The 26,104-nt window shown below is 53.3% G+C and overlaps 1 protein-coding gene across 5 annotated transcripts; it reads right to left on the bottom strand.

Moving 5' to 3' along the window:
• Positions 1 to 17: 17 nt before the first annotated feature.
• Positions 18 to 23,635, bottom strand: SEPTIN4 (septin 4). 5 transcript variants are annotated; one of them, XM_057714875.1, is made up of 14 exons: positions 22,078 to 23,635; positions 21,373 to 21,417; positions 20,162 to 20,169; positions 6,644 to 6,937; positions 6,186 to 6,279; positions 5,649 to 5,735; positions 5,021 to 5,144; positions 1,732 to 1,866; positions 1,501 to 1,618; positions 1,311 to 1,412; positions 1,015 to 1,111; positions 759 to 921; positions 500 to 599; positions 18 to 228 (listed from the first exon to the last, which is right to left on the bottom strand). In XM_057714875.1, the coding sequence occupies exons 1-14, from the start codon at positions 23,633 to 23,635 to the stop codon at positions 169 to 171; spliced, it is 2,985 nt and encodes a 994-aa protein (XP_057570858.1). In that variant the 3' UTR covers positions 18 to 168. The 5 variants fall into 5 exon arrangements, with proteins under 5 accessions (XP_057570858.1, XP_057570863.1, XP_057570860.1 ...); XM_057714880.1 differs by lacking the exons at positions 20,162 to 20,169; positions 21,373 to 21,417; positions 22,078 to 23,635 and adding exons at position 8,105; positions 8,344 to 8,372; positions 9,099 to 9,158; XM_057714877.1 differs by lacking the exons at positions 20,162 to 20,169; positions 21,373 to 21,417; positions 22,078 to 23,635 and adding an exon at positions 11,914 to 12,026.
• Between the last annotated feature and the right edge of the window lie 2,469 nt (positions 23,636 to 26,104).

Below are 26,104 nucleotides of genomic sequence, written 5' to 3'. Positions count from 1 at the left end.
ACACCAGAAGCCACCTATAGATTTGTTAAACTTTATTTCCTCTGAGTCTCTGGGGAGGCAGCAGGGATGTAAGGTGAAGTGGCAGTAGCTGCAGGGGCCTGAGCAGAGCTGGTGCCGGCATAGGCAGGACGAAGAGGCGGTGTTTAAATATTCAAAGCTGAAAGCCAGCTAATGGGTCTCCTTCATCTGTCTTTGGATTTTGTGCAGCATCTCCTGCATCCGCCGTAGCTGGAACAGGCACATGCATCAAAGTGGGGCCTTTCAGAGAGTCCTATAGATTTAGGGACGTGCCCCCAACCTCTAATCCCTTCAGCCAGGGCCTTAGTAGCCCTGAGGTGTGATGGAGTCCCTGGGTAGAACCACTAATCCACCAATCCAGGACCCAGATATGTACCAGGGCCAGGGATTGTCCTATTCCCAAACCAAGAGATACTGAGGTTTATGATTAAGCAGGGGTTCTCTCAGGCTGCCAACCTCTACCACCCCATACTACTCTCACCTCCTCATCTTTCTCTCGGATCAGCCTCTCGGTTTCTGGATCTGTCCCTGGTGGGACAGCAGGAATGGGGAAGTCGGTACCACTCTCTCGAGTCAGTTTGCTGAGGGGGAGGGAAAAGGGGGATTGGTAAGGCTAGGGAGACCCCAGCACCAGCTTGGATTGAGCCCAGAGCCTATAGAACAAAGGAAGGGCTTGGCCTCACCCAAGGCTGCGCTTGGGACCCCAGCCCTGCCAGCTCTGTCCTGGCCTCCGGCCATACTTGCGATTCCGCTCTTTCACCACCAGGCGCGTCATGCTCTGGATGCACTGTGCCCTGTAGTTCTCATAATGTGTCTCCCGCGTCACATCCTTCAGGTCCTGCATGTGAGTGCGCACCAGCATTGTCCTCAGCTTCACAAAGTCGCAGTGCCCTGGGTTTTCCACTGCATAGCAAGGCGAGGGGTCAGCCGGGGGCATGGATAGAGGAGAACCATTGAGGGCAAGGAGATACCCTGGTCACAAGCTCAGTGCTTTACCTTCCACGATGCCCCAGGGGTAGAGCCGGCCCCGAACTCGCCGCCCTCTGGCCTCTACCACAGTGTTGCTGCCAATTACAGCAAATGGGATGCTTTCCTGGAAGAAGTTAGGGGTGTTTGTCAACACTCCCTGTTCTCACCTGTTCCTTTCCACCTGTATCTTCATCTTCTCTGCTTCATTCTAGGAAACCAGGGTCCTCTTCCACCCCCAATAGCCCACCCTTATATAGAATTCTACTTCTCGCTTCTGCCCAGAAGAAACAAGATGGGAAAGGGATGCCCTGGGGTGGCCCCACCTTTAGGGCTTGGTCCTGTAATTTGAAGTCCTCATCCTCATCAGAGTCACAGTCTGGGAACTGGTAGACCTTGATTCCAAAGTGCTCAATCTCCTCCCGGATCTGGCAAACACATGAGGGGCCCATAGTTCTGGGGTCCCCATCCTTTCCAGAAGCCCACCTGTTCCCCTCCCCCACCAGCTTCCCTCACTTTGCGTTTCTTGTGCTCCACTTCAGGAGGTGTCAGTGTGTCCGCCTTTGCCAAGATAGGCACGATGTTGACCCGCTGATGCAGGGCCTTCATAAATTCAACATCCAATGGCCGGAGCCTGGGGAACAGGAATCTGTGACCACCTGCTAGTGGCAGCCCTGCCCCTGGTGCTCTCGGCCTGTTCCCTTGGCAGCACCCGGTGGTGTCAGGAGCCTCAGGCTCAGACCATACCCGTGGCCGAAGGGCGAGATGAAGTACAGGCAGCAGTGCACCCTGTTGTCTTGGATGTTCTTGCGGTTCAGGCCACTCTCATCTCGGAAATACTGCTCAAACTGCTGGTCGATGTATTCTGCCACAGGCTTCCAGCTGGGGCAGGGACAAACAAGCAGAGACACTGGGAGTGAGGGCTGCCTAGTGAGCTCTGGGACTGCAAGGAGCCCACACCCTGAGCAGTCTTTTCAAGACTTTGCTATTCCCCCAATTGCTTTCTAACATCTTCAGGGAGGTACCCAGGTGGGACAGGGGTGCATCTCAAACATCCCGATAGAAAATCAGACTAAGCACAGAGGCAGAGGTCAATAAATACTAGCTTGATGAGAGGAAAGAGCCCAGGTGACCAAACAAAGCAGTAAGACTAGTAAGGTGCTGGCAGGTGAAACCCAATTGGAGGCAAGGGCAGCCCTAAGTCAGGTTCACAGTTCAGCCTTAGAGCCTTTGTTCATGGAGTTTCATCTTTTGCTTCACCTCTCCAAGCTCACTCCATCCAAGAACCATCTCTTTGGGACTTGCCTGGTGGTGCAGTGGTTAAGAATCCGATGCAGGGGACATGGGTTCGATCCCTGGTCCGGGAAGATCCCACATGCCTCTGAGCAACTAAGCCCGTGCACCACAACTACTGAGCCTGTGCTTTAGAGCCCTCGAGCCACAACTACTGAGCCTGCATGCCACAACTACTGAAGCCCACGTGCTGCTGCAACTACTAAAGCCTGCACGCCTAGAGCCCATGCTCTACAACAAGAAGCCACAGCAACAAGGAGCCTGCGCACCACAACAAAGCGCAGCCCCTGCTCGCCGCAACTAGAGAAAGCTTGTGTGCAGCAACGAAGACCCAACGCAGCTAATAAATAAATAAATAAATTTATAAAATAAATAAAAAAACTTTAAAAAAGGAAGCTTAAATTAAAAAAAAAACCATCTCTTCCATGAAGGCTCCTGTGACTACACCAATGCACCCTGCACACTGCTCTCCCCTTCCCTTCACCACACACAGAGGTTTATATATAGATATAGATATTCAAAAATATAGTTTTGAATATATATATTCAAGAACCTCAGTTGTCAAGTCTCTTGCTCTTCTGTTACTGAGTTTAATCCTCACTGACAGATGCCCTGAGAGGTTATAAGCATCACTATTCTCATTTTATACATGAAGAAGCTAAATCCAGAGCAGCTAAGAGACTTAATCCAGATCATTTCAGCTCGCAAATTCTCTACCCACCCAAGTGCCTGGCCTTCTGACTCCTAGTTGAGTGTGTTTGCCACCACACTGCCTGACTCATTTACTAACTTAAGTTTTTACTTGATTGACACACATTAGAGACCTGCTGCCCCCCCCCCCACTCCCCACTCCCACTTCCATTAGACTATAAGCCTCCCAGTGCCGAGGATTATTCATACTTGTTCTGCATCCCTTAAAATGTCCAGCGCGGGGACTTCCCTGGTGGCGCAGTGGTTAAGAATCCGCCTGCCAATGCAGGGGACATGGGTTCAAGCCCTGGTCTGGGAAGATCCCACATGTCTCAGAGCAACTAAGCCTGTGCGCCGCAACTGCTAAGACTGTGCTCTGCAACAAGAGAAGCCACCACAGTGAGAAGCCCGTGCACCACAACAAAGAGTAGCCCCTGCTTGCCACAGCTAGAGAAAGCCCGTGTGCAGCATGAAGACCCAATGCAGGAAAAAAAAAAAAAAAAAGAGTAGAGACAAATGTAAGCAAAAAAAATGTCCAGCACAGGCTGGACACCTAGTCTGTGCTCAATAAATTCCTGCTGGTTGACGAAATGAGTATATGTGGTGCTGCACTGTAAACTGTGAGGTGCCAGGTCAGTGAAATTATTATTATTATGGAAGGTAAGAGGAGGTAAGCAGACTGACTGAAGGAGGGAGTGATACTTGCTAAAGTAGAAAGCAGGTGCTGGTTGGGGCTAGAGTTTCAGGACAAGTCCAGTTTGCTGAGACACATTCCGAGATCAGGAAGGGTGATGATGACATGGAGACCACCTCAATCCAGCAGGAATATTTACAGAGACCACGCACCATGTACTCGCACAGTGCTGTGGCAAGAATACAAGAAGTGGCCCTACCCTCAAGGCTCAGACCATGAGGTTGAAGAGGAACCAGTGTGCTGAGCCGAAAGTCACATGTTGTAATGACGGAGCATACACGGGGGTGAGGGGTTCAAAGCACAGAGACGTCTGTAAGGGTCTGATCAGTCTGGGAGGCAATTATCCAGAGTCAGCTTCCTGGGCGTGTGACCTGTGCAGTCATACAGGGGCCCTGCACTCAGAGGGGCCCACATTTGGTTTATTCTCTGCTGTGGGCATCTTGAAATTCTTAATCATTTTGAACAAGAGACCCCACACTTTTCTTTTGCACTGATCCTGCAGTTGTTGTCTTCAAATTCATGAGGGTGATGTACACAGCCCTGTAAAAACTGTAAGTTTTTAATGCACATTCACGTGCATCTTTCTGGGTTGATTTTCAGATCAACTGGGTGAGGTGGTAAGGCCAGCATTTTTCAGTTGAAGAAATGGGAATGTGGTCATTTGCTCAAGGTCATGCCATTACTAAATGCTGAATCAAGATCTGAACTCTCGGTCTAGGGGTCTCAGCACCACCCTGCCTAACCTCCTCATCACAGGTACCACCTTTTCTCCCCTCTTTATCACCCGTTCTCCTCATCTGCTCACTTAGGTCTGATCATTATCTAAGCATCCTTCAAGTTCCTGAAAAAAATGTCAGGGATAATTGGGGTGGGGGTTAGCAAAACCATCTTTTCTTTCAGCAGGTAGCCTAGAGGGTGCCTGGAGTTTAAACAGTTCTACCCACACTTTCCCTTTGCCTCTTCTTTCTCCCCTTCATCCCTCCCTCCACACACTCTCACCCCTTTAATAACTTGCAACACCGAAAATGTTGCTGGTGAAAGGAACCAAGGAGGGAGGGTGACTGTTTTTGAGCACCTACTATATGTCAGGCTCTGTGCTACATGTTTTCACACGTTTGCTTTCCTGAGGCTCTTGTTTCCTATCTGTGTCCTCATCCCCATTCTAGATTATAGGTCAGCATCAAAGGAACATCAGAGATCATCTATTCCAAGGCTTTCCCTCACATGTTACAGAGGAGACAGCTGTCCAGTAAGGGTCAGTGGCATGCTGGAGGGCACAAACCCCTCCCTCCTGGCAGTCGTGGGTGTGTCTGTGCCTGTGTGCGCCTGTGCACAGGGGTTGTGCCTGGTCGGACGTACCACTCTGTGTTGTTGACCGCATCCCCAAACCCTGGTGTGTCCACGATGGTGAGCCGCAGCCTCACGCCCTTCTCCTCTATGTCCACTGCGTGTTTAGTGATCTCCACCGTTTGCATGATCCGCTCTGGAGAAGGGGAAAACTGAGGCCAGGGCAAGGGCAAGGACCTGCCCAGTCAGGACACACCGCCCACCCCACCAGCTCTGCTGCCCAGCCTGCCTCACCCACACTGCCCCCCTTCCCGCCCCTGGGGCTGCCTGGGGGCCTCTTCTCTGGGAACCAGCAAGGAGCACATTTCCCAACACAGGAAATGCCGGTGGCTGTTGGCTCTGGCCCCAGCCTCCTCTCTGCTCCCGGCTCTTTTCTTGGATTCCTGAAATCCTTTGGGGGTCAGAGACTCAGTCCGAGGGCAGGATTCTGGTCCCTGCCCTGCTTCGGCACCCAAATCTTTAGGGAGCTGGCTGGTGGGCTGCCAGGCTAGATAGGCCTACAGAGAGATGCTGGCAGTCTCTCTAAGAAGCCATGCTTTCCTGCCTGCTGGGGAAGGCCCCATCCCCCAGATCCTGGAGTGAGTTTGATTTCCCAAGTCAGCTCCGCCTGCCTGTCTTCGTGCTCCTCTCCTTTCCTTACCTTCAGCACTGAGGAGTTTCCGGTCCCGGTACAGATCAGTGAGGAAGAGGCTATTGACGAGAGTAGATTTCCCCAGACCAGACTCTCCTAACAGGGGAGAGAGGACAGAGGCACCAAATCAGATCTATAACCAAGAGGAAACCTCACCAGAACAAGGTGTAGGGGGCAGCTGCTTTCTTATCTAATTGGGAAAAGACGAACCAAACCAAAGCAGAGCTGGAAGGAAGCAGAGAGAAGAGTTCATCCAGCCTTCTCATTTGAAAGAGGCCCAGAGAGGATAAGAGATTGCCCAAGGTCACACAGGAAAAGGCAAAGGCTAGAAAACTGAGGGTTAAATGTTCTTTGTACCTCATCACTGCCCCCTCCCCCCCAACATATATATATTTTGGCCACCTGTGGCTCCCAGCTATTTTGCAAAAAGGCACATCCACCTGCTGTTTTTTCCTGCCCTACCCATACCCGCACCGCCCCCACACACATATATATCATCCCCACTTGAAACACCTCCTGCCCAGCCCAGCCCTGCCCCTGCTCTACCTGCCACCATGAGGGTAAAGTCAAAGCCTTTCTTCACGGACTTTCGGTGGACTTGATTGGGAAGGGTGGCAAAGCCCACATACTCCTTGTCATCCTAGTGGAGGAGAAGGCAGAGTGCATGAGGGCAGAGGCAGAAGGACCCCAGGACCCAACACCAGCCTTCTCCCCGCCTCTTAGGTCTTTGCCCAGCCTTAAAGGAGCAGTGCCAGACTCCTTTGAGGCCCCATCTGGGGCTACCAGCTGGGCTCTTGTCCCTGCTGATGCTGTCCGTTTCCAATGTACCTGGGGGGGCGACACCACAGAGCTGGGGCCAACACAGGACAGAGAGGCTCCAGCTCAGCACACACACGCGTGTGCGCGCACGCACACACACACACACCCTTGGACTCCCTCTGCTCCCTCCCTGGGTCCTCCTGCGCCAGCCCCCTGAAAGGCAAAGGCAGGGCGGGAGGCTCTACCTCAGAGGAGTCATAGGGATCGAGCTTGCCCCACGGGCTGCGGGGCCGGGCTGAGGGGCTGAGGGGGGCTGAGGCAGAGAAGCACTGCTGGCTGTCAGAGGGCTGGGGCCACGAGGGGGGTCTGAACTCCAGGTCATCCTGGCAGAAGTCTGAGGCCTGGGGCCTCGGCTCCAGGATTTGGGGCCTGGACACCCAGGTCTTGGCCTCTGGGTGGTGGTAGGTCTCGCTTCCTGGGAAATCCTTCACGAACTTGTTCAGTTCTGCATCATCCGTGTCCTCCAGAAAGCGCTTGATCTGAGGGGTGGGGTGGGATGGCGTAGGTGGGTAGGTGGCAGGAAGGGAAGAATGAAGGAGGAAGACAGGAGAAGGCGAGAGGGAGAGAGGAAAGCACTCGTGGTTAGGAGGGAAAGAAACTGCACAGGCAGCCAAGCTAGAGGAAGCACTCACCACCCCTCCCTCATCTGCTCACACGCCTCCTTGGTCGGAGGGTCCGAGACACCAGGAAAGGCCCGGGGGTCCAGCAGCAGCCCCGGGCAGCCCCCAGAGCCCTAGCAACGGCTCTAGGGCACTGAGCAGCCCCGTCCCGATGCTCCCTCTAACAGGGTGCTTGTCGAGGTTGCCCTTCCAAGCCAGGACCAGCGACTGCCCCAAAGGCCAGGAGTCAGGCTAAACGAGGGGGAGTAGACAGAGGCATTAGAGCTGAGAGGAGAGTGTGGCTCAGGACTTGAGGAGCGTGCAGACAGTCAGAATGGGGTAGGGGCAGGAGGGAGTGCGGGAGGGGCAGGAGGGAGTGAGGGAGGAGAGGAGGGAGCTGCCAGCCCCAGGCAGATCAAGAGCCAGCAGAGGGCTCCTCGCCTCTGGTCACTGCAGTGGGTCACTGCAGTCGCTGCGCTCTGAGACTGAGGTACACTCTACTGGAGGTGCTCACTCCCCAGGGCTCACTGCCCAGAGCTCAATACAGCTGACCTGAGCCCCCCCTCCCCAGACACGGAGCCACACAGAGCCTGAGCCTGGGCCCCAGGAGCAAAGGGGAAACCTGCCAGTGGACGCTGAGTGTGGGTGAAGGGGAACTGGGAGGAACCAGGGATGGGAGGATGGGAGGACACTGCTGACAGCCCCCAGCTGTGAGGGACGTATGGAGGGAAGCACCCCCAGCTGCCCCTTTCCCCGTGCATAGGCTTCAGCTGGCAGTGCAGGAGGGGGTCTGGGTCTCAACTGTGTAGGCAGGGGGTGGCTGGCTCCTCTGCGAAGATCTGCTCCACTCCATCTCCAGCTGGGAAGACAGGCTGCTTCCCCGCTACTCTGGCCCTCAGCTCTAGACCCTGAAGCTTCCCCCTTCTCCCCTTTAGGGACCAGCCCCCTCTGTGGAGTGCCTGGTGGTGCTGGGCTCAGCGCTGCCTCACAGCACCCACATGCCTCCCCCAGACAATGGACAAGGGCCGGCTTCACAGGCTGACTCACCCTCTGGGAAGCGGCCAAGCCAGTGGGGGCTACCCCAGACCACTGCGGAGTCCCAGCCAGGGTGAGGGGAGATGACATGGCCACCGTCTTCCTGCAGGGCCCCGCTTCACAGAGCGAAGACCTGAGGGACGTGGTCACGCTGCCAGGTTTATGCAGAGGGAAGGGACTAGAGGGGGAGGCTGGGGGGGGACGTCCCCTAAAAGCTACTTCCAGGCTGTCACCTCTCGAGTCCCCACAACTGCTTATAGACATAGCCTCCAGGGCTTGGCTGGACAAGAAAAGGGGCCTTTTAGCCTGAAACTGGAACCCGCATGTAGGGGCCAAGTGGCCAGAAGAGACGGTCCTGAGGTAAGCCTGACCCAACAGGCCTTTTCTCACCCATAATATTTGTGGGGGTCAGTGGGGTGACCATACATCCCGGTTTATGTTAGTTGTCCTAGCATAATTGCCCCTTTTCACTCTCAAAAGTGTCCCAGTTTGGATGATTAATTATATGGCAACGAAGAAGGGATGGGGCTGAAGGCGTGGGGTGGCAGGTCTTGTTTTCTGGCACCTAAAGAGGCTGGGGAATTCGGGGAGATCCTGCCCCTCTGCACAACCCCACAGTGACCCAGCAGTTGATCTGGGGGTCAGGCTGAGGGTGGGAGAGAGAAGACTGTGCTCCTCCTGGTTTCCCCAGGGGCACTGAGCAGAGGGACAGCAGGGAAGGGAGAAGGGAAGGCACTGATGGAGACCCCCAGCTCCCACAATCCTCCAACAGAGCCACCAGGAATCCAGCACCACGCTCCCTACCAGTGAGCTGCTCAGCAGCATGGAAGGGCCCACAGGGGCTCCAGACAAGGAGTCAGGACACCAGGGGCCTCATTTCCTGTCTGTCCTTCCCTGCCCCCAGCTCTGCCAGTGACCAAATCATTTTCTGACTTTGAGCCCCAATCCCAGCCAATGCAGGGGGAAGACAGGGCAGGTCCACCCAACTCCCAGAGCAGCAGCTTACCCCAGCTTCAGTCCTGTCCTCAGGGACAGAACTGCCTTGCCATCCCAGTGAACGGTCCATGTCCCACGCTTCAGACTCCCTGTCAGCAAGCTCTAGGTCTAATTATATCTCCCAGGCAAAGTTCCTCACACACAGAAACAGCCTGGTCTTGATGCTCTTGTTATAATCCAGCGTCCTGACTTGCTCCTTTCCCTTTCTCTCTGACCCCCCTGTCTCTGTCAGGGGCCAAAAGAGCCTGTGGAATGTCCTTCCCCACCCCCTCCTCCTCCCTTCCCTTGGCTCCCACCCTCCGAGGACAGCTCAGCTGCGGCAGGATCACTCGTTTTCTCTGCAGTCCCCTCCTCCTCTGATTGGCTGCCCCATGACGCCTGCCCGCTGCCTACCCCGGTGGGCATAGCACCAGCCTCCCAAGTCTGTCTGCAGCAAAGGCTCTTGATCCACTTGGCCTCTCCAGTTAACCCCCAAGGACAGCGAGGCCTGTCAGAGGGCTGAGACCTGTCCCCAAGGTGACCTGGCCCATTGGTATATGGGGCAGCCACCCAGGAGACTCCATTCCCAAAGGATTCCAATCTCTCTCACCTTAACTTCAAGCAGTGCCGAAGTAGGGTGGGGTGTCCTATAATCCCCTGGGTATGGGGCATAGGTTCTCTTGGGAATGGCCCCACTTTTCTTTCCAGCGTCCCTTTGTGTTCTCCCAGCAGAGAACCACACTGCCTTCAGAAATGTGCCCTTAGATTTCCCTGCAGAGGGCCCCAGCCACAGAGAGGACTTTGCTACAGGGACTCCTCGCATCCTGGGATACCTGACCTCTGACTCATGGGGACCTGTATCACTTCCATCACCCCATCACTTTCAGAGAGTCAGCAGGGGAGCTGCTAACACTTGGTCTCTGAGGGGCATGAGTTCAGGTCAAGGAGAGGCTGGCATCCCAGAGGCTTCAACAGTTGCCGAGTAGGTAGCAGGCAAATTGAGAGACCTAACTGGAAGTGTGCAGATGGAGCACTTGACTAGGAGTCAGGAGGCCAGTGTTTCTGGCTTGGCTAGAAATACGCTTTGTGATTTTGAATAGTGTCTTAATTTCAGGGCCTTCATGTCCAATTAAGAATGGCTCTTCCTTGCCTGCCAGGAAGGCTGAGGAAAGAAAGCACTCCCGGATGACAGATACCTCAAGCTGCTTTGAACCTGGGGAGAAGAAGGTACATCTCAAGTCACAGGATGGTTGTTAATGTTAGCTAAGTCATTCTTTTTTGCAGGCCAATTAAAACCTTCTGGAGCTCCTGGGCTGGGGAGCTCCTGGTCTCCCCACTTGGCCTCCAAAGCAGCTGGGTCCCTGATCTCCTATCACATGAAACAGTCAGCCTAAGGACTGGGCTGGCTTGAGGGCAAGGGCCGGAGGCTGGGGACTCTGGTGGCGACGGGGTGTCTTTAATTACAGAGGAACAGGGTGGCCTCAGCCAAGCTGAAGCACCAAGACCTCAGCTGAACTGAACTTAGTGTGTGGCAGAAAAAGCCCCTCTTGGCCCCTGCACTAGGGACACTTGGCTTCCATCCCTGGTACAATCATTCTGTCCATCCCCATGTGGGGAGGAGAATGGGGGCAGGGATAAAGGCAGGCACCACTTGGCCTCTCCCAGGAACCCCCCATTGGGGAAGGTCACAGTGTCACCAAGACTTCCTGGACAAGACTTGGGCCTCGGCCTGGACACAGCTTGAGAGAGAAGAGCCCAAAGGGTGGCCTTTCCAGACCTGGAAGCTTCTGATTCCACAGGGCCCAGGGAGTTCCTTTCTGGAGGCTGCCCACAGCCAACATCCTGCCCCACAGGCTGGTCACGGATCTCCTCCTGCTGTAAACAGCCTGTGCTTCCCAAGGCAGAGGGCAAAGGCTCAGGGGCTTCCAGACTGGGAGGAGAAGCTGGCACAGGGCCTGGAGGCCCTGACACCCAGCATAATGTGTTTGTGTCAGGCTCTGGCAATGATGACAGGAAAAGAGCTGGCACTTTCACAGCCAAACATCAAAACTTCCTACCTGGGGGGTCTCCAGGGAGGTTGGCTGGGGTTACTGTTTCTCCTCCCATCCCAGGCAGCTGGCAGAAATGAGTTCCCGCCACCCCCCGTCACTGCAGAGGGACCTGGTTTTTTTTTTTGGCGGGGGGGGGGGGTAGGTTGCAGCAGTAGGAAGAGTCCCCATGGTTCCTGTCTCAGAGGCAGAGGGAGATAGCTGGTCCCACAGGGCGGGATGATGGCTGGGCCTCCCTCTTTCAGAGGTTCCCCGGATAGAGGGTGCTGTGGCAAGCGCCGAGGAGCAGCCCCTTGCCAGGCTGTGGGAAGGACGGGCCCAAGCGCCTCACCATCCCTCCTGGGGAGGCAGGCAGTGCTCGTGGGCCTCCTGGGTGTTTTCCAAAGGAAGTTGGTGCTGGTCGCTGAGCCCAGGGTAGGTGGTGAGGAAGGGTCACCCAGGTAACAGCTGACCCAGGCAAGGGCGGGGACCCTCACCTCCGCCCCTGCGTGACTCGCTCACCTCAGCCCACCTGCGCGTCTCGGCTGGCGCCCCCTCCCCACCCAGCACGGACCCACCCCTTCGCCGTCCAACCGGGCGGCACCCCTGGGGCCGGGGCCCATTCTGTGTCTGCTCGGATCAGGAGGAGAAACTTGGGAGCAGCGACGCAGCGGCGTCCACCAGCAGCCTGTGCCCGCGGCGGGCGACAGCGCCTCCCGCCCCGCACAGCCGGGGCTGCGGCGCCGCGGGTCTCAGCGAAGCCGCCTGGGAGCGGCGGGCCCTGCGCGCCCGGCCTTGCCCCGCGCCCGCCCGCCTTACCATGGCTGCAGCCCGGGCCGGGCCGGCTCCGCCTGGACAGCGCCCGAGCGACCCGCGGCCGGAGCTGCGTGCCGACCTCGCCACACCGCCTGCCCCCGCCCGCCGCCGCGAGAGCGGACCGGCCGGGGGCGGGGCCCGGCGGCGGGGGCGGGGCGGGGCGGCCCGGGGGCGGGGCCTGCACCTCTGCGGCGCGGGATGCGGCCGCAGGCTGGGCAAGAGGCCGCCGGCTGCCGGTGGGCCTTAGTAGCTCTTGACTCCAGAGGCGGGGTGCGCAGAGACGCTCGAGACAGGGCGTCGCTGGTCACCTGGCTCTTTCCTACTCTGCCTCTAAGGGGTGGCCTGCCCAGGCAGCGCAGCACCATGGGGCGCTTGAACAAGTCCCCAAAAGAAAAGGAAGGGCCCACCTGGCATCCCCAGGAGAAGAAGGCTTTGGAAGGAGAGGGGTGTTTGCCCTAGGGGTTGGAGAGAAACAATTGGTTACCCCGGAAAGGACACAAGGTCTGTGGGAATTGAACCCAGCTGATGTCCAAGTTATGAATGTCCACACCCTCTGTACACCTCCTAAGGTGGGGCGTCGGACAGTCTCCACCTCCAGCCAAGCTGGGAAGAAGAGACAGGAGGTTCCCTTCGTGCAGGACCCTAGATTAAAGATTAAGGAGGATTTGCTGCATAAATTATCCTGGGATCATCTGCAGGAAGAGTGGAAGGGAGAGGCTGAGTGGCCTTTCCGGGCCAGGGAAGCCTTGCCTGGGGCCGTGGAAGGTGGGGAGGGCCTCAGGAGAGGCTATGCTGGGCAAGCAGGTGAGATGCTGTGGGGATAGATGCCCCAGTAGCTTTAGAGGCATTAGAGGCTCAGAATGGTCAGCAGCAGCGAGGAGAAAGTAGATGCTTAGGGGGTGGGGAGTTGGTGGGGATTTCCTGAGCTAATACAGGTCTGAGCTGGTCAAGCTTCTGTAGAAGTTTCCAAAGCATGCCCCTCCCTGACTTCCATGAGTCCTCCTCCAGGGCAGACTGACTGGCCTGAATACACTTTGGACAAAACTGACGCCACAGGCATGGCCCCCCTCTATTTGTAGAAGTGCCAGAGGCCTGCCTACACTATTTGGTCTTGGTTGGGATCTGTCAAACCTCGGGAGGTGGGGGGGGCGGTGTCTGGGTACCACAGGTTCAGAAAGCATGGGGCTGCCATTGAATATCTGGCAATGGTGGGCTGGAGGATGGAGGGGTGTCATTGCTTAAAGAAGACAGGGAATTCATGAGCCAGCAAGTCGAGGAGAAAACTTCCTTGCTGGGTGACCTCACTTCACCTCCCTAGGCCTCAGTTTCCACACCTGAAAATGAGGGGATTAAACAAGGCTAGGGCCCAGCAGCTTGGCTCCAATGAGAGGCAACCTCTGAAGGTATAGGAGGTTCCTGGAAAAGGCCCAGGGTAGATCAGGAGATTTGAAGCTGTACTCAGGAAGTGTCTCCAGAGAGAAACCAATGGCTGCTGGAAGTCTGCAGAAGCAGCAGCACTTGCTGCTATCAGACCCAAATGTCAAGTTCAGGCTCACAAAGCCCCGCTGTTGGGAACTAGCTGCAGGCCGCTAGTCCTCATGTGCACACTCGTAAGGATACCTCTTGGGTACTTCAGTCTGCGAGACCTGGGCTGGGGGTGCTGGGCCCAGGGGAGAAAGCCTACATCAAGGAAGACAGGCCCCATCACAAAGCCTTGTTTTCCACAATCATAAGGTCCCTCCTTCCCCCCGTTCTGGCTGCTGCCCAAGCGTGGACACAGACACATCTCAGCTAGCAGCTCATCCTCAGCTGCAGCTGGAATCCCAGCTCTGCTCTGGCACTTGCAGCCCAGACACCAGAGAGCCCTGTGTTTCCTAAGGCATGTTGGTGGCAGCTTGCTTTGAAGGAAGTGAGGCCCCAAGAGAGGCTAGAGACCATGGAACTCATCTCTAAGCCAAGAATCCTGTGGTCTTGATGGTCACAGGCCCAACATAAAGCATGGGCTGGGGAAAATAAAAGCCTAAGATAGGCTCTGGGTCACTCTACCTACACAACCGCACCTGGTAACCCTGCAGCAATTCAGGGGTCTCCACGAGAACTTGGCCTGGTGATAAGTCTCCATGCCAGCTTTGGCAATTAGCTCACTGCCTGAAGGTCCCTTCCCCTCCCTGTGCTTCTGTTTCCCCCATTGAAAGAGAGGACTGTTCTACCCTCAACTCCAGCTCTCATGTTTTATGTTGGGACAGGTAGAGTGAGACACTTGGGCAGAAGCAGGGCCGAGATATAGCAGCCCTTGTGTGAGTCACTAACCACTGAGGGCTCTGTGCCACCTCCAGCCAGCAGGTGGCCTGGCCAACCCTGCCTCAGTGCCCCTCAGCTCTTGGAGCTCTGGCTCTCTCTTGAAATTCAACATCCCAGGAGTCCCCTGGTGGACTAGTGGTTAGGATTCCGGGCTTTCATTGCTGGGGCCCAGGTTCAATCCCTGGTGGGGAAACTGAGATCCCGCAAGCCATGCAGGCAGAAAAAAAAAAAGAAAGAGACAGAAAGGAAGGAAGGAAGGAACGAAGGAAGGAACGAAGGAAGGAAGGAGGGAAAGAAATTTAACAACCAACATCCCATCAGTCATTGATGTCCTTGGCTAGAGTACAATTTCCAGGGCACTGCTGGGGTGAGGTATTCCAGCCAAGTGTCTGGAGAGTGGACACTTATCTTGCACAGAGTGACTCTCCTGGGAAACTCACATCAGCAACCACAGCCCCAGTCTGCTGTCCTGGGCTCCCTCTGCTTAGGTCAGGCTAACATGGTCTTTATGGAAAACCTCCTAGGCCCCCCTCCACTGGCTCTTTCCTGCCCACCCATGGGTGAAGGGTACATGGCACAGTGATGGCAATCAAGGCTGCTGCACTTGGGCCAAGCCAGGGCCCATGTTCAAAGTCAAGAATAAAGAGTAATTACCACCAGAAATCAGGATTTCAGATCTGCCTGGCTAGCAAAGGCCACTTTTGCCTCTTGGTAGCAGTTTCCCTCAAGTGGTGCAAGAGCTAATAGTACCCCCACCCCAGAGGTGTTGAGCCAGTGATGATATAGTCAGAGAGCCCTGGTGGAGCCAAAGGTCTATCACTGGGTTGTGTCTTTCAAGGAAACCTTAGCCAGTCTGTCCAGCAAAGTCTGTGCAGAGGCAAGAAACTAAAATACGCTAAGCCTCACTCCTTCCCTTATTGCTCCCCCATGTCCCATGATCCGGGGGCAGGCATGAGATGTGGGTGGCAAGGGCAGAGAACACGGTGTTTCCTGGCACCTGTGGAACAGCTGCAGCAAGGGACAGTTCCAGAGCCAGCAGGGGGATAGAAGCCAGCCAGAGGGCCCTTCCAGCATCCTCTCTGCAGCAGGGCAAGCACAGGAGGCTCAGGGATGGAAGGGACTTACACACCTCCTAATGCCACTATCCACTGCATGTCTGACTCCCTTCAAGGCCCCCTCCGTTGACCTTCCAGTCTCTGCTTGAATATCTTCCATGGTCAAAACTCACTGACTCTAACAACTGCCCTTCAGTCTTTGGGTGGTGAATTACCAAGGTCTTCATTATACTGAGTCAAAATCTGTCTCCTCATGGTCTTTACCCTCCAAATGCCTCCATGCTAGAAGCTTTGCTGACTCATTGCCCTGGACTTTGTTTGTCCTTTGATATTCACTTCCTTTCAAGTGACCCATCCATGCATTTTTCTCTCCAAATTAACCACGAGCCCCTCAAGGACAGGGAGCGTGTTTTCTATTTTAACCTCTACTCACTTCAACTCAGCAAATATGTCATGTGATGTCTGCATGGGTGATCAGGCCTCTGCCCCCAGGAGATGTCTGATCAATATGGATTGACTGAGAGGATTCATTGATTAGTTTCCACTCTGATTTTGGAGTACAGACAAGCCTTGAGGGCTCTGGGCTTCGCTGACCCATAACCTGCCCTTCATTCTGGCTGTTTACCAGCTCACACCCACCTCCCAGCCTCTCCGTTCAAATGCAGAGACACAGATGTTACCCGCCCCCCCCCCCGCAGTCCCCCCCCCCGACCAACTACAACCTTTCCTCTCACAATTCGTGATATCTAAAGGTGCTGCTGAAATATCACAAAGTTATCTTCCAGAAATATGTGACTACAGGAAAAGGGTTTCTACACCACATATGAACCCCTGGGGCAAAATGCTCCCTAGAGCGCTGCAAGCATTGATGAGCAGCTCTGGGCCTCGGTGTCTCCATCTGTGAAACAGGGAGAAAAAGTCCACCTCAGAGGCTTGCTGTGAAGATTCTCTAAGGCAACACACTTAGCACTGGTATAAGCACTAAAAATGAATGGTGGCTATTAGCTAACACCAAAATTATCAACCCCAAACCAGCAACTGTCAACTGTGACTATTTCAAATGCCTTCCCTCCAAAGAATTAGGCACGTGCATGTGTAATGGGTGGAGAGGGAGTCTAAAGTGACATTGGAATGACCCTGCTGCCACCCACTGTGGAGTCAGCTTCTCCAATTAGACACCGCTCCATCTCTAGAAAACAGGTCTCGGCTTCAGACTTACTGAACCCGATTCCCCAAAACAGCCACTGTTGAGACCCCTGGAGTTAGATGACTTTGCCTGTGGTAGGTGTGCCAAGGAAATGACTCTGGCTGACCCAGTCCTCCCACCTACAGTGTCAGAGTCTGAGCTTCCCTCAGGAAGCATTCTGTCCCCCTCCTCCAGGCCTGCATTCAGCCCTCAAGGTGCAGCTGTCTCTTGCTTCTCCCCTCACAGCAGCTGGGCCAAAGGCAGCTGAGCAGAGGAGGGTGAAGGGACACGGTCATTTCTGTCCCACAGGACAGCCTTCCTCTGGCTGAACAGCTGTCAGATGGCTTCTGCATCAGAGATTTGCTTCCCCATCCAAGTGGGCATCTGCCCTCTGAAGCCAAGCTCCCTAGTCTACTCAGGCCCACTGTCTCTCTTCTTACTTGAAAAACCCACCATTACAAACCCCACCAAGCTACTCTGATAGAAATATGTAATGTTGGAGATGGGTTCCAGGCAGGGAACAAAGCAGCGTCTGGAAGTACACTAGAAAGTCCAAAATGGATGTAGCCGATTCTTCCCTACGAGTGCTCGTTCTGGGCAGAACAAAAAAACTAAGGGATTCTGCCACCAAGCTCGGGAAGAAGGCATAGTACTTTCCCACCCTCATTGAATGAACAGAGGGAGAAACCTGCCCAGGTCTCCCGGTGGAGGTAGGACCTCACCCCCCTGCCCCGTGCTTCCAGAGGCGCTTGCTGAGGCATACCACACCACCTGTCCTAGGGGACCACCGGTCCCAGCTTGCTCAGGACTCAGGCAGTTCCCAGGACACAAGACTTTCAGTGCTAAAGTCAGGAACGTCCGGGGCAAACCCTGTTGAGTCGGTCAACCTAGCCTGTCCCCAAAATAGCAAGTCTGGGCCAGAGGCCACCAGCCTCCCATCCTGCTGTGGACTTGGCTGCCCGTGGTGGCTGCAATGAACAAGGTGCCGTCTGACAGGAGAAGCAGTGGGGTAGCGAGGGTCAGGCTGCCATGAAAAGCCTCCCAAGGTGCCCTGCCCCATTTTCAGCAGCTGTGCTCCATCCTTTCAACAATACCCCTTTCCTTTCAACTATGAGCCTCTGTACAAAGCAAGAGAAAATGCGGGGGTGGAAAGAAGATGATTCTGGGTATCCTTCCAGACAGCCCCTATCCTAGGATTCTCTTAACATCTCCAGGAATGCGGAGCCTCCCTACATGGCTCCTAGGCTCTGGGTTCTTCTTTGCCAAGTTAGTCTGCCGGAGCAAAACTTCCCTGTGGTTCAGGAGCCAACAGGAGGCTGGCCATTCCATCCCCCAGGGCCAAATGACATGTCAGTCTAAAGATGCCAAAGTCTGCTTTGGGTATCCCTGCAGCAGCCTCCTTTGGTTCCTGGCCTGTTTTCCAGAGTTGATTCCTTGCATAATTGATAGATATAGCAGGGAGTAAACCACCTGGTCCCCTGACAGCACATCCAAGCGTGAGTAGGTTAGGTGCCTTGAGGATCTTGGGACCAGGGCAGCCCAAGAGCTGCTTTGTTCCAGGGAATTCTCCAGGGCTGTGTGAGAAGACAGCCCCAGCTGACCCCATAGAGCACCCTCAGGACCTTCCTGTTGAGCTTCTGCTAGTTCTGATACAAAAAAAAAGCCCTTAAGGAATGTTTCCCTCAGTCCAGCATAACCTCCTCCGGGAAGACTCAGTCCCTAACGTCCCAATCCGAGGAGGAGAGGCATCTGTCTCCCCTGCTCCTTAGACCGAAGGGTCTTGAGTGGCCGCCTGGGAGAAGACTGACACTTGGAGAGAGAGATGGGCTGAATCACACTCTTTCCCAGCTGTGGACCTAGAAGGGCTTGTGAAGCTCAACAGCAAACAGGCTGCCGTCCACGAGCCAGGCGCCGTGGTTGGGCCGCCAGAGAATTCCTGCCGGGAATAGAATCTGGAACAGACTCCACAGTCAACCATTCCTGGATGAGAGGAACCAAAGGCCTTGGACATCAGCACCACAGAGTCTCCGTCCTGGGACCGCCTGTGGGCCATGCAGCCTAGTGGACAGTCTGAGGAAGGCCTAGCTCTTACACACTCTGCAAGGAGGGTCCCGGGCCCGCCTGCATGCCACACACTTCCAGAGATCCAGAGAAGACCAGCAGGCCCCGCTGCCTGGGAGTCTTCTCTTTCCAGTTTCTGGGGAGCAGCTCTGCTGCTGAACAGGGCTGGAGAGCTGCAATTATCGAGATAGGATAAGAGCTATTTTGGGAAGGAGCCGTCTTGCTGCCAAGGCTTTTGACTTCCTAAACTAAAACAAGATGCATAAAGAAAGAGGCTGGAGAAAAACAGGGAGGAACTTGCTCTGTCAAAATCATCATATCCTGAATGAGAGGAAATACGAATCCCTTCCCAAAGGTGTAGATTTGCATCAAGGGGTGAGCAAGAGGCTGGCTGTTAAGACACCCCCTGGCTTTGGGAAGGAGCGGGTAACCTGACCACCTCCCCACAAACTCCCTGCTGATTCCCTCTCTCCTAAGACCCTCCAAGAGCACTCATTCAGTCTGTTGCATTTATTTGAACATTTGAGCACAGACTATTTCATATTGTTGTTTCAGTGTTTTCCTGTCCATGCCTTATCTCCCCATCCAGATGGTTAGTTTTGCAAGGCCAAAGAATGTGTGCTGTGAGGCTTCAGTGGTTTCCCCAGTAGTGCCTAGGAGAGGGCTAAGCATCTGAATAAAAATTGTTTATGGAAGGAAGGGAGAAAAGGAGGAAGGAAGGAAGAGAGAAAGTCAGGAGGGAGAGAAGGATCTACTGTCTTGCATGGAGATAATCTCTGAAAGTAGCTGCTCCCGCCCACAGCTGAGCTCAGGGCACAGGGCTAGATAAGCAGTCATGGCAGAGGGGGTGGCAGCTGCATTTCTGGCGCCTCCCCTGCAGCTGTTCTGTTATCTGAGTTGTCTGTTCTCCCCACCCCACCCCCTGCACACACACACATCTCATTTGTTTTCCATCCGTCGTCAACTGTCCATCCTGGGCTAGTCCATGAATGGGCCAGTCCACTAGAGCCCATGCTGGACTTGGGCAAGGGAGAGAGATGGCAGGAGACAGAATGAAGGCAAAAGAGCTTGGCCTATCATATCAAACCTGGGCCAAAAAGAACGAAAGTACTTATAGGAATAACGCACTGTGAAATCAGGACGTTCTTTGCCAAATTCAGGACATAGGGCTGCCGAGAGCAGAGTTCACCTTGTGCCTTTCCACGTTGCGGACTCAAATAGTGTGTAACCCAGAAAAGTGTCCCCTTTCTGGAGTGCCCCAGGCTGGAGAGGGGAGAGCCAAGTGGGGATGGATCCAGCCTATGGTTTCCCAGACCGCCTTCCCACAGAGCACTTCACAGAATTCATCGTTTGCCAACAGGTCTCTACTCTTTCTCTCCAGTGTTGCAACTAGCTCTGGTATCTTTGCGTAAATGCCCCTCTGGGGAGATGCAGCCCCACAGGTGCACAGCTTGGCAAGTGGAACACAGGCTAGATTTCAGCCCCTGCTTCTCTGCCAGGTCCCCTTGTGCAGTGAACAACCTGCCCAAGCATAGGGAGCACCTCCATCTGTCTCCTTTCACATCTGCTTCCATTAAAGGGTAAGAGAGGGACTCAGATAAGGGGGAGCATGGGAAGACTGGAAGCAACTTCCCAGGGGCATTCTTACCTCCTCATCTGTCACAGTGGAGAGAGTAGAAGCCAGGCATTCCCAGGGGGCAGCAAATGGAATTCAGAGAGTGCCAACAGGAGGGGAAAAAGAGAATTTTACTAAAGATGTCCAGTGGACTTGGGCATAACCTGGCCCAAATTCCTTCCTAGTCCAAAGTGGCCCAGATAACAACAGCTAGCATTTACTGAGTGTTCGCTGTTGGCAGGCACCATGCTAAGTGCTTTACGTGTAATAGCTTGGGAAGTCCTCACAAGAACCTTAAGAGGAAGCCATTGTTCCCGTTAACAGATGGGGAAACTAATGCCTGGAGAGGTAAAATAACTTAACCAAGGTCACAGTCATAAAATAGTGGACACAGGGCTCAAGCCCAATAATATAACTCCAGGGTCCTTATTCTAAAAACGTCTCCTTTGTGGAGCTTTGCTCCCTCGGAGGGGCAGGGCTGCTGGTGGGGACCGGATTACATTTCCAGGGCTCTCTCCTCTCTAGGAACGTCCTCACCCAGAGCCCTGGCCTCCCTTGTACTCACAGGGCTGGAGCATGTTTTAGTCCACAACACTTGAAGCAGGAATTCCTTGCCACTATGATGCTCTATATTAGCACTGGTACCCAACTTCCCTCCCACCAGAGAGGTCAAGAGCGCCAAGTGAGTGAGAGGTGTGGTCAGACCCTGGGGATTCTCGAGTTGGCTGCAGGACCCACTGATGTCCTCAAGGCATTCACCTAGACATCCTTGGAGAGCCTGCCTGGGCAGCAGCCAATAAGTACCTCCCAGGTCCTGGGATGGGGGCTTGAGCAGGGTTCTGAGGAAGCAGAGAGACACACGAGGAGACCCCTCAACCTGAATTAGTTTGGAGTTAGCCCTGAGTAAGACCGGGAAGCAGGTAGTTTGTGTTAGTGGGGCTTTTGATGTTTGCTTTTTATCACATGACAGGTAAGACCAGGTAATCTGAAAGGCCCTGGGCTTAAATCGTTCTCCATTCCAAAAGTGACTCCTTCCCATTAAAAGGAGACTCTTAAAAATGAAAAAAGGTTCCAAGTCCCAAAGGAATGACTCTAATGGTAGAATTTTAGGCCCCTTCAAGTCAAAATGCCAGCATGCACCATCTTAACAGACCTGGCTCTGTGGGTACAGAGGCCACCCTCCCACCTGTCCTCCTGCCTCCCAGTCCCCCCACAGTGGACCCACAGGAGGGAAAAGCACAGACCTTTCAGCCACCAGATGACACGATTGTACATTTCCTCAGAGACATCTGAAAGTAACAGAGACGGTTGCTTTTGGTTTTTCTCTCTGTGGGATGCACCCCCCCCCGCCCCCACTGCTAAACCCCTCCCTTTCTAGCTCCACATTTCTCCACCCAAAGGTGCCCTCAGCCCTTGATGCTCTCCAAGAAGCTCCTCGAACCTGAGACTAAATGTCCCATTCCCGCTCTCCCTCTCCCTTCTTCCCACCCTCTCTTTGTGCCACTGTTAATGCCCTTCCCCTCTTGGAAGTCTACGTCCCAGCTCGTTTACGCCCCACCTTCTCCACTTCGTTGCCAAAATATTTACCTGAGGACCCTATTCTCTTTACCAGCCCTCACCCAGCTCAGTTCTTCATCTCCACTCTCGGGAAGTAGCTTCCCACCCTGCAAACCACTCTCTACTACCTTCCATGGAAAGGTTAAGCAGCGTTGCCTGGAAGAGTCCATGCCTGACGCCGACCCTAGCATCGTCACCGACGTCATTAGCTTGGAGCTCAGAGAAGCTGGTGGGGAAGGAATGGAGCAATGGGCTCAAGCATGGGTCTGACTTTGGCACCGGCAGGAGGGCAGCTCTGAGGCCCAGAATGAAGAAGGGGATTTTCGTGCCCACCCCAGCGTCCCACCTCACTAACTCAGGGCTGCCCCTGGGCAGTCCACTTCTTCACATACCCAAGAAGAAAGCACTAAACCTTTGAATGGGTTGTTTGGAGGTGTGCTTGCGGGCCTGTGGCACTTCCCTCAGCGGCGCTGGGTTTGGACACTCCTTTGGTGTTGATGGCGTTGCTGGTGCTGGTGGCGGTGAAAGGCTTGCCTTCCCTCTCTGGAACATCAGATCCTCACAGAAAGGGCTTGATTCCATTTCAGAAAAGGGCATTGAAGGGTCTACGGGAGGAGGGGACTTAGGCTCGGGATCAGGTGTTATTGGCCAGCTTTGGTGCATTTCAACTTCAGGGTTGAGTAAGGCCCACCATGAGGAGTCCGGTCCATATCTCGGTAAGGACCGAGGGGGTAAGGGCCGAGGGGTCAGTTCCAGTTCTGCGTGGACACAGGGTTTTCCAGAGGGCTCCGGATGCCTAAGTGTGGGTCCTGGGGACATGTAGATACTTTCTGAGGGTCTTGTGGCATGCTGCTTATAGATGGGCTCTGGAGTGACCAATGCGGAACATCTGTAGGGGCTGTCAGACCCCACTCGAGATGTCACACGGGAAGCTGACTGTGCTGACTGTCCCCCGGGGGAGATGGTGACCCTGCGGCCACCCTCACTGTCTCCTCGAATTAAGCCCCTCACGTTGGGCTCCACTTCTGATGATATTAAGACCTTTGGGGAGGGCTTGGTTTCGGTGTAGACAGAATGCATGCGGGTAGACTCAGGCTCTGGGCGCATAGACACGTTGTGTCCACCATCCAAATCTTTAACGACGGAGAGTCTGAGGGATGATTCCAAGTTCATACTTCTACGCAAGGCTTTAGGTTCCGTATAAATTGAGTTTTGACGGCTCATTTCAGTGTCTTGGCCCGGGATCCTCCTCTGGGTTGGTCGAGAGTCTGCAAAGATGCGGCTGCCTCTGCGTTCTGGACTAGAGGGTCTCCTCGGAGATCTGATATCAGCAGCAGTCAAACTCTTTCGAATGGGCTCAGTTTGGACTGCTTCATCCTTTGGGTAAACCAAAGGCCTACGGGCAGCTCTGACCCCTTGTGGGTACTGGACCTTGGAGGGTGGGTCTTCTTCTAAGATTGTGAAGTTATCCTTCTGGTCGACAAAACTCAACCGGCGAGAGGATTTGGCATCTGGGATTAATGAGTAGCAATTACTGCTGTCACGCCCTGGCTTGCTCTCACCCCGTCTCCTCGTTGCTTCCTCTCTGGAGGGACTAGGATTCCGCTGCATCTGGACGGCAAAGGGAGCCGACGTTTGCTTTCGAGAAAGAGAGGCAGGGCGGTATGCTTCAGATTTTGATCGGGTCTCAGTTCGAGAGCTGGGTGCTCCAGAGACGCCGGGCCCGGATTGGGGGGAGCTAGATCGAGGGTGGTCGGGTGCTAAATGGGGAGTGGTGGAATGCCCAGCTTCTGATCTTCGATGGGCTGAAGGGATCACGGAGACTGTGCCACTCCGCTGGCTCGAGGCAGGAACACACCCATGTCCCCGCTGAGGGGTTGTGTTAGTAACCTCGGCCCCTTTCTGTGCTGAAACTACTACCTTGGACCCAACTTTATTCGTCTTGACCATATGATAGATTGTGCCTCTGTGCGTAGAGCCCATATTTTACCGGCTGGCTTGTATTCAGGGTCCTAATGAAGCCTGAATATTTACCCTCAGTTTTGAAACCTGCTGTTCTTGCACTCCCACAAAAGTGGCTGTTGTTCTCCAAGTGTCTCAAATAGTCCCCTTAGCTACCTGCCTGGTGATGTCATAAAGGAAGGAGCCTCCTATTAAATATTCCGGCGTACAGCCACAATTCTTCAGAGACTCTCAAGCAGTAACTGCAAGGAAACTGTGGCTTTGTCTTTGGAGTTGACGCCACAAAAGCTTTGACCAAGTTCTTAGCAAAACCAGGACTTCCTGGTGTATAAGGAAGGCTCTAGATCCTCCCTTACTCTCCCCAGATTCTAGGAATTCTCAGAGACTCATCCAGAGAGAAGGAAACATTCTGAACATCCTACTAAGGCAAGGCTACTCAAATCAATCAACCGTGTTAGCCCCAGTTTTAATAAGGTGCAAGGTATAAAATTGTCCCAATTTCGTTTGGAACTGCACGGTATATGAGTCAAAAAATAGAACTCCAGCTTTTTACAGTTTTCATGGGTGGTTTGGTTGGCTCTGGGGTGAAACTGCAGGCTGCTCAAATCATAAATTATCACACATTCCTGGCCCAGGAGTGAGTGTAGAATTGTAGAAGGGATTTGGAGTCCGTCATTGGTTTCAATCACAAATGGCTATTTGTGTACCTTGGAAACATTACTTGACTTGCCTGAGACTTGCTTTCTTCATCCAGAAATCTTTGCCTGGTAGGTGCATGTCACGTAGTAAATGTTAGTGTGTCTTTTCTCACGATCCCTTCCTTTCAAATATCCTGATCTGCTGGGCTCCAGGTCTTTCTTGATTTGAAGTGTGACTTTCAAACTTGGATGACCGTTTTGGATAAGAGAGAGAGAGACACTGTCATCTTTCTCTCCCTTTCACACACTGGCTCTCTCTCACTGACACAGACCCTACCATATCCAGCATTTCACTGTTGACTCTGAAGGGTCATGGCAGTTATAGGATGTTCAGAATCACTGTTTCTGGATCTTTATATTCAGCCTTGATTAGAGACATAAAGTTAAATTTTTTAAAAATCCACCTTTTCTTTTTCTTTGTTCTTTTTCTTTTTGGGGGGGGCTGCGCGGTGCGGTTTGCAGCATCTTAGTTCCCCAGCTAGGGTCAAACCCAGGCACTGGCAGTGAAAGTGCCAAGTCCTCATCACTGGGCCACCAGGGAATTCCCAGAAAACCCACATGTTTATGTATCAGGAATCTCAATAGATGGAGAAACGTTGAGCTACAGACACAAGTCTTAAGAATATAATATACTGGCCCTTAGGCCCACTAGGCCCCTGGTGATGGGGACTCAAGGGCCTGTTTAGCCTTCTCTTGCTCCAGAGTCACAGGTCCTTCTCTCATTTCTGCTTCCTGTTTTCTACCTGCACCCCAGACTCAGGGAGGAGCAGCAATGTTCTGTAGTACATAGTTTTCACAGTGCAAGTTGTTCACCTTCTTGATTAAGTTAATCCCTAAGTATTTTATTCTTTTTGATGCTATTATAAATGGAATTGTTTTTATAACCTCCTTTTCAGATGGTTCATTGTTCCTGATGGAACTGCAACATATTTTTGTATATTGCCTTTGTATCCTGCTACTTAGCTGAATTCATTGATTAGTTCCAACAGGGTTTTTTTTTTGTGGATTTTTTAGGGTCTTCCACATACAAGCTCATATCATCTGCAGATATAATTTTACTTTTTCCTTTCCAATTTAGATGCCTTTTATTTCTTTTTCTTGCCCAATTGCTCTGGCTAGAACTTCCAGAAATATGTTGAAGTGGTAAAAGCAAGAATCCTTCTCTTGTTCCTCCTCTTTGAAGAAAAGCTTTCCATACCATTGAGTATGATGTTTGCCATAGGCTTTCATATATGGCTTTTATTAAGGTAGTTTCCTTCTATTCCTAATTTGTTAAGTGTTTTTATCATGAAGGCTGTTGAATTTTGTCAAATGCTTTTTCTGCATCAATTGAGATGGTCATGGGTTTTTTTTTCCTTCATTGTATTGATATGGCGTATTACATTGATTGATTTTTATATATTGAAACATCCTTGCACTCCAGGAATAAATCTCAGTTGGTCATGGTGTCTAATCTTTTCAATATGCTGCTGAACTCTGTCTGCTAGTATTTCGTTGAGGATTTTTCCATCAATGTTCATAAAGGATATTGGTTTGTATTTTTCTTTTCTTGTAGTGTCTTTGTCTGGCTTTGGTATCAGGGTAAAACTGGCCTCAGAATGAGTTAGGAAGTGCTCCCTACTCTTTAGTTTTTTAGAAAAGTTTGAGAAGGATTGGTATTAGTTCTTCTTTAAATTTTTGGTAGGGGACTTCCCTAGCAGTCCAGTGGTTAAGACTTCGCACTCCCAGTGCAGGGAGCATTGGTTCAATCCCTGATCAG

Source organism: Hippopotamus amphibius, chromosome 17 (genome assembly GCF_030028045.1).
Source record: "Hippopotamus amphibius kiboko isolate mHipAmp2 chromosome 17, mHipAmp2.hap2, whole genome shotgun sequence".
In the NCBI taxonomy this organism is placed as follows: domain Eukaryota; kingdom Metazoa; phylum Chordata; class Mammalia; order Artiodactyla; family Hippopotamidae; genus Hippopotamus; species Hippopotamus amphibius.
This window is presented reverse-complemented; position numbering and strand designations above follow the sequence as displayed.

Bases quoted from the DNA above. Each gene is read 5' to 3' on its own strand.
- SEPTIN4 (XM_057714875.1), bottom strand. From the start codon at position 23,635: ATGGTCAAGACGAATAAAGTTGGGTCCAAGGTAGTAGTTTCAGCACAG. The intron at 1,867-5,020 runs GTACGTCCGACC...TCCCTGCCCCAG, and splicing joins GCGGTCAACAACACAGAGTG to CTGGAAGCCTGTGGCAGAAT. The intron at 1,413-1,500 runs GTGAGGGAAGCT...TGTGTTTGCCAG, and splicing joins TGGAGCACAAGAAACGCAAA to ATCCGGGAGGAGATTGAGCA.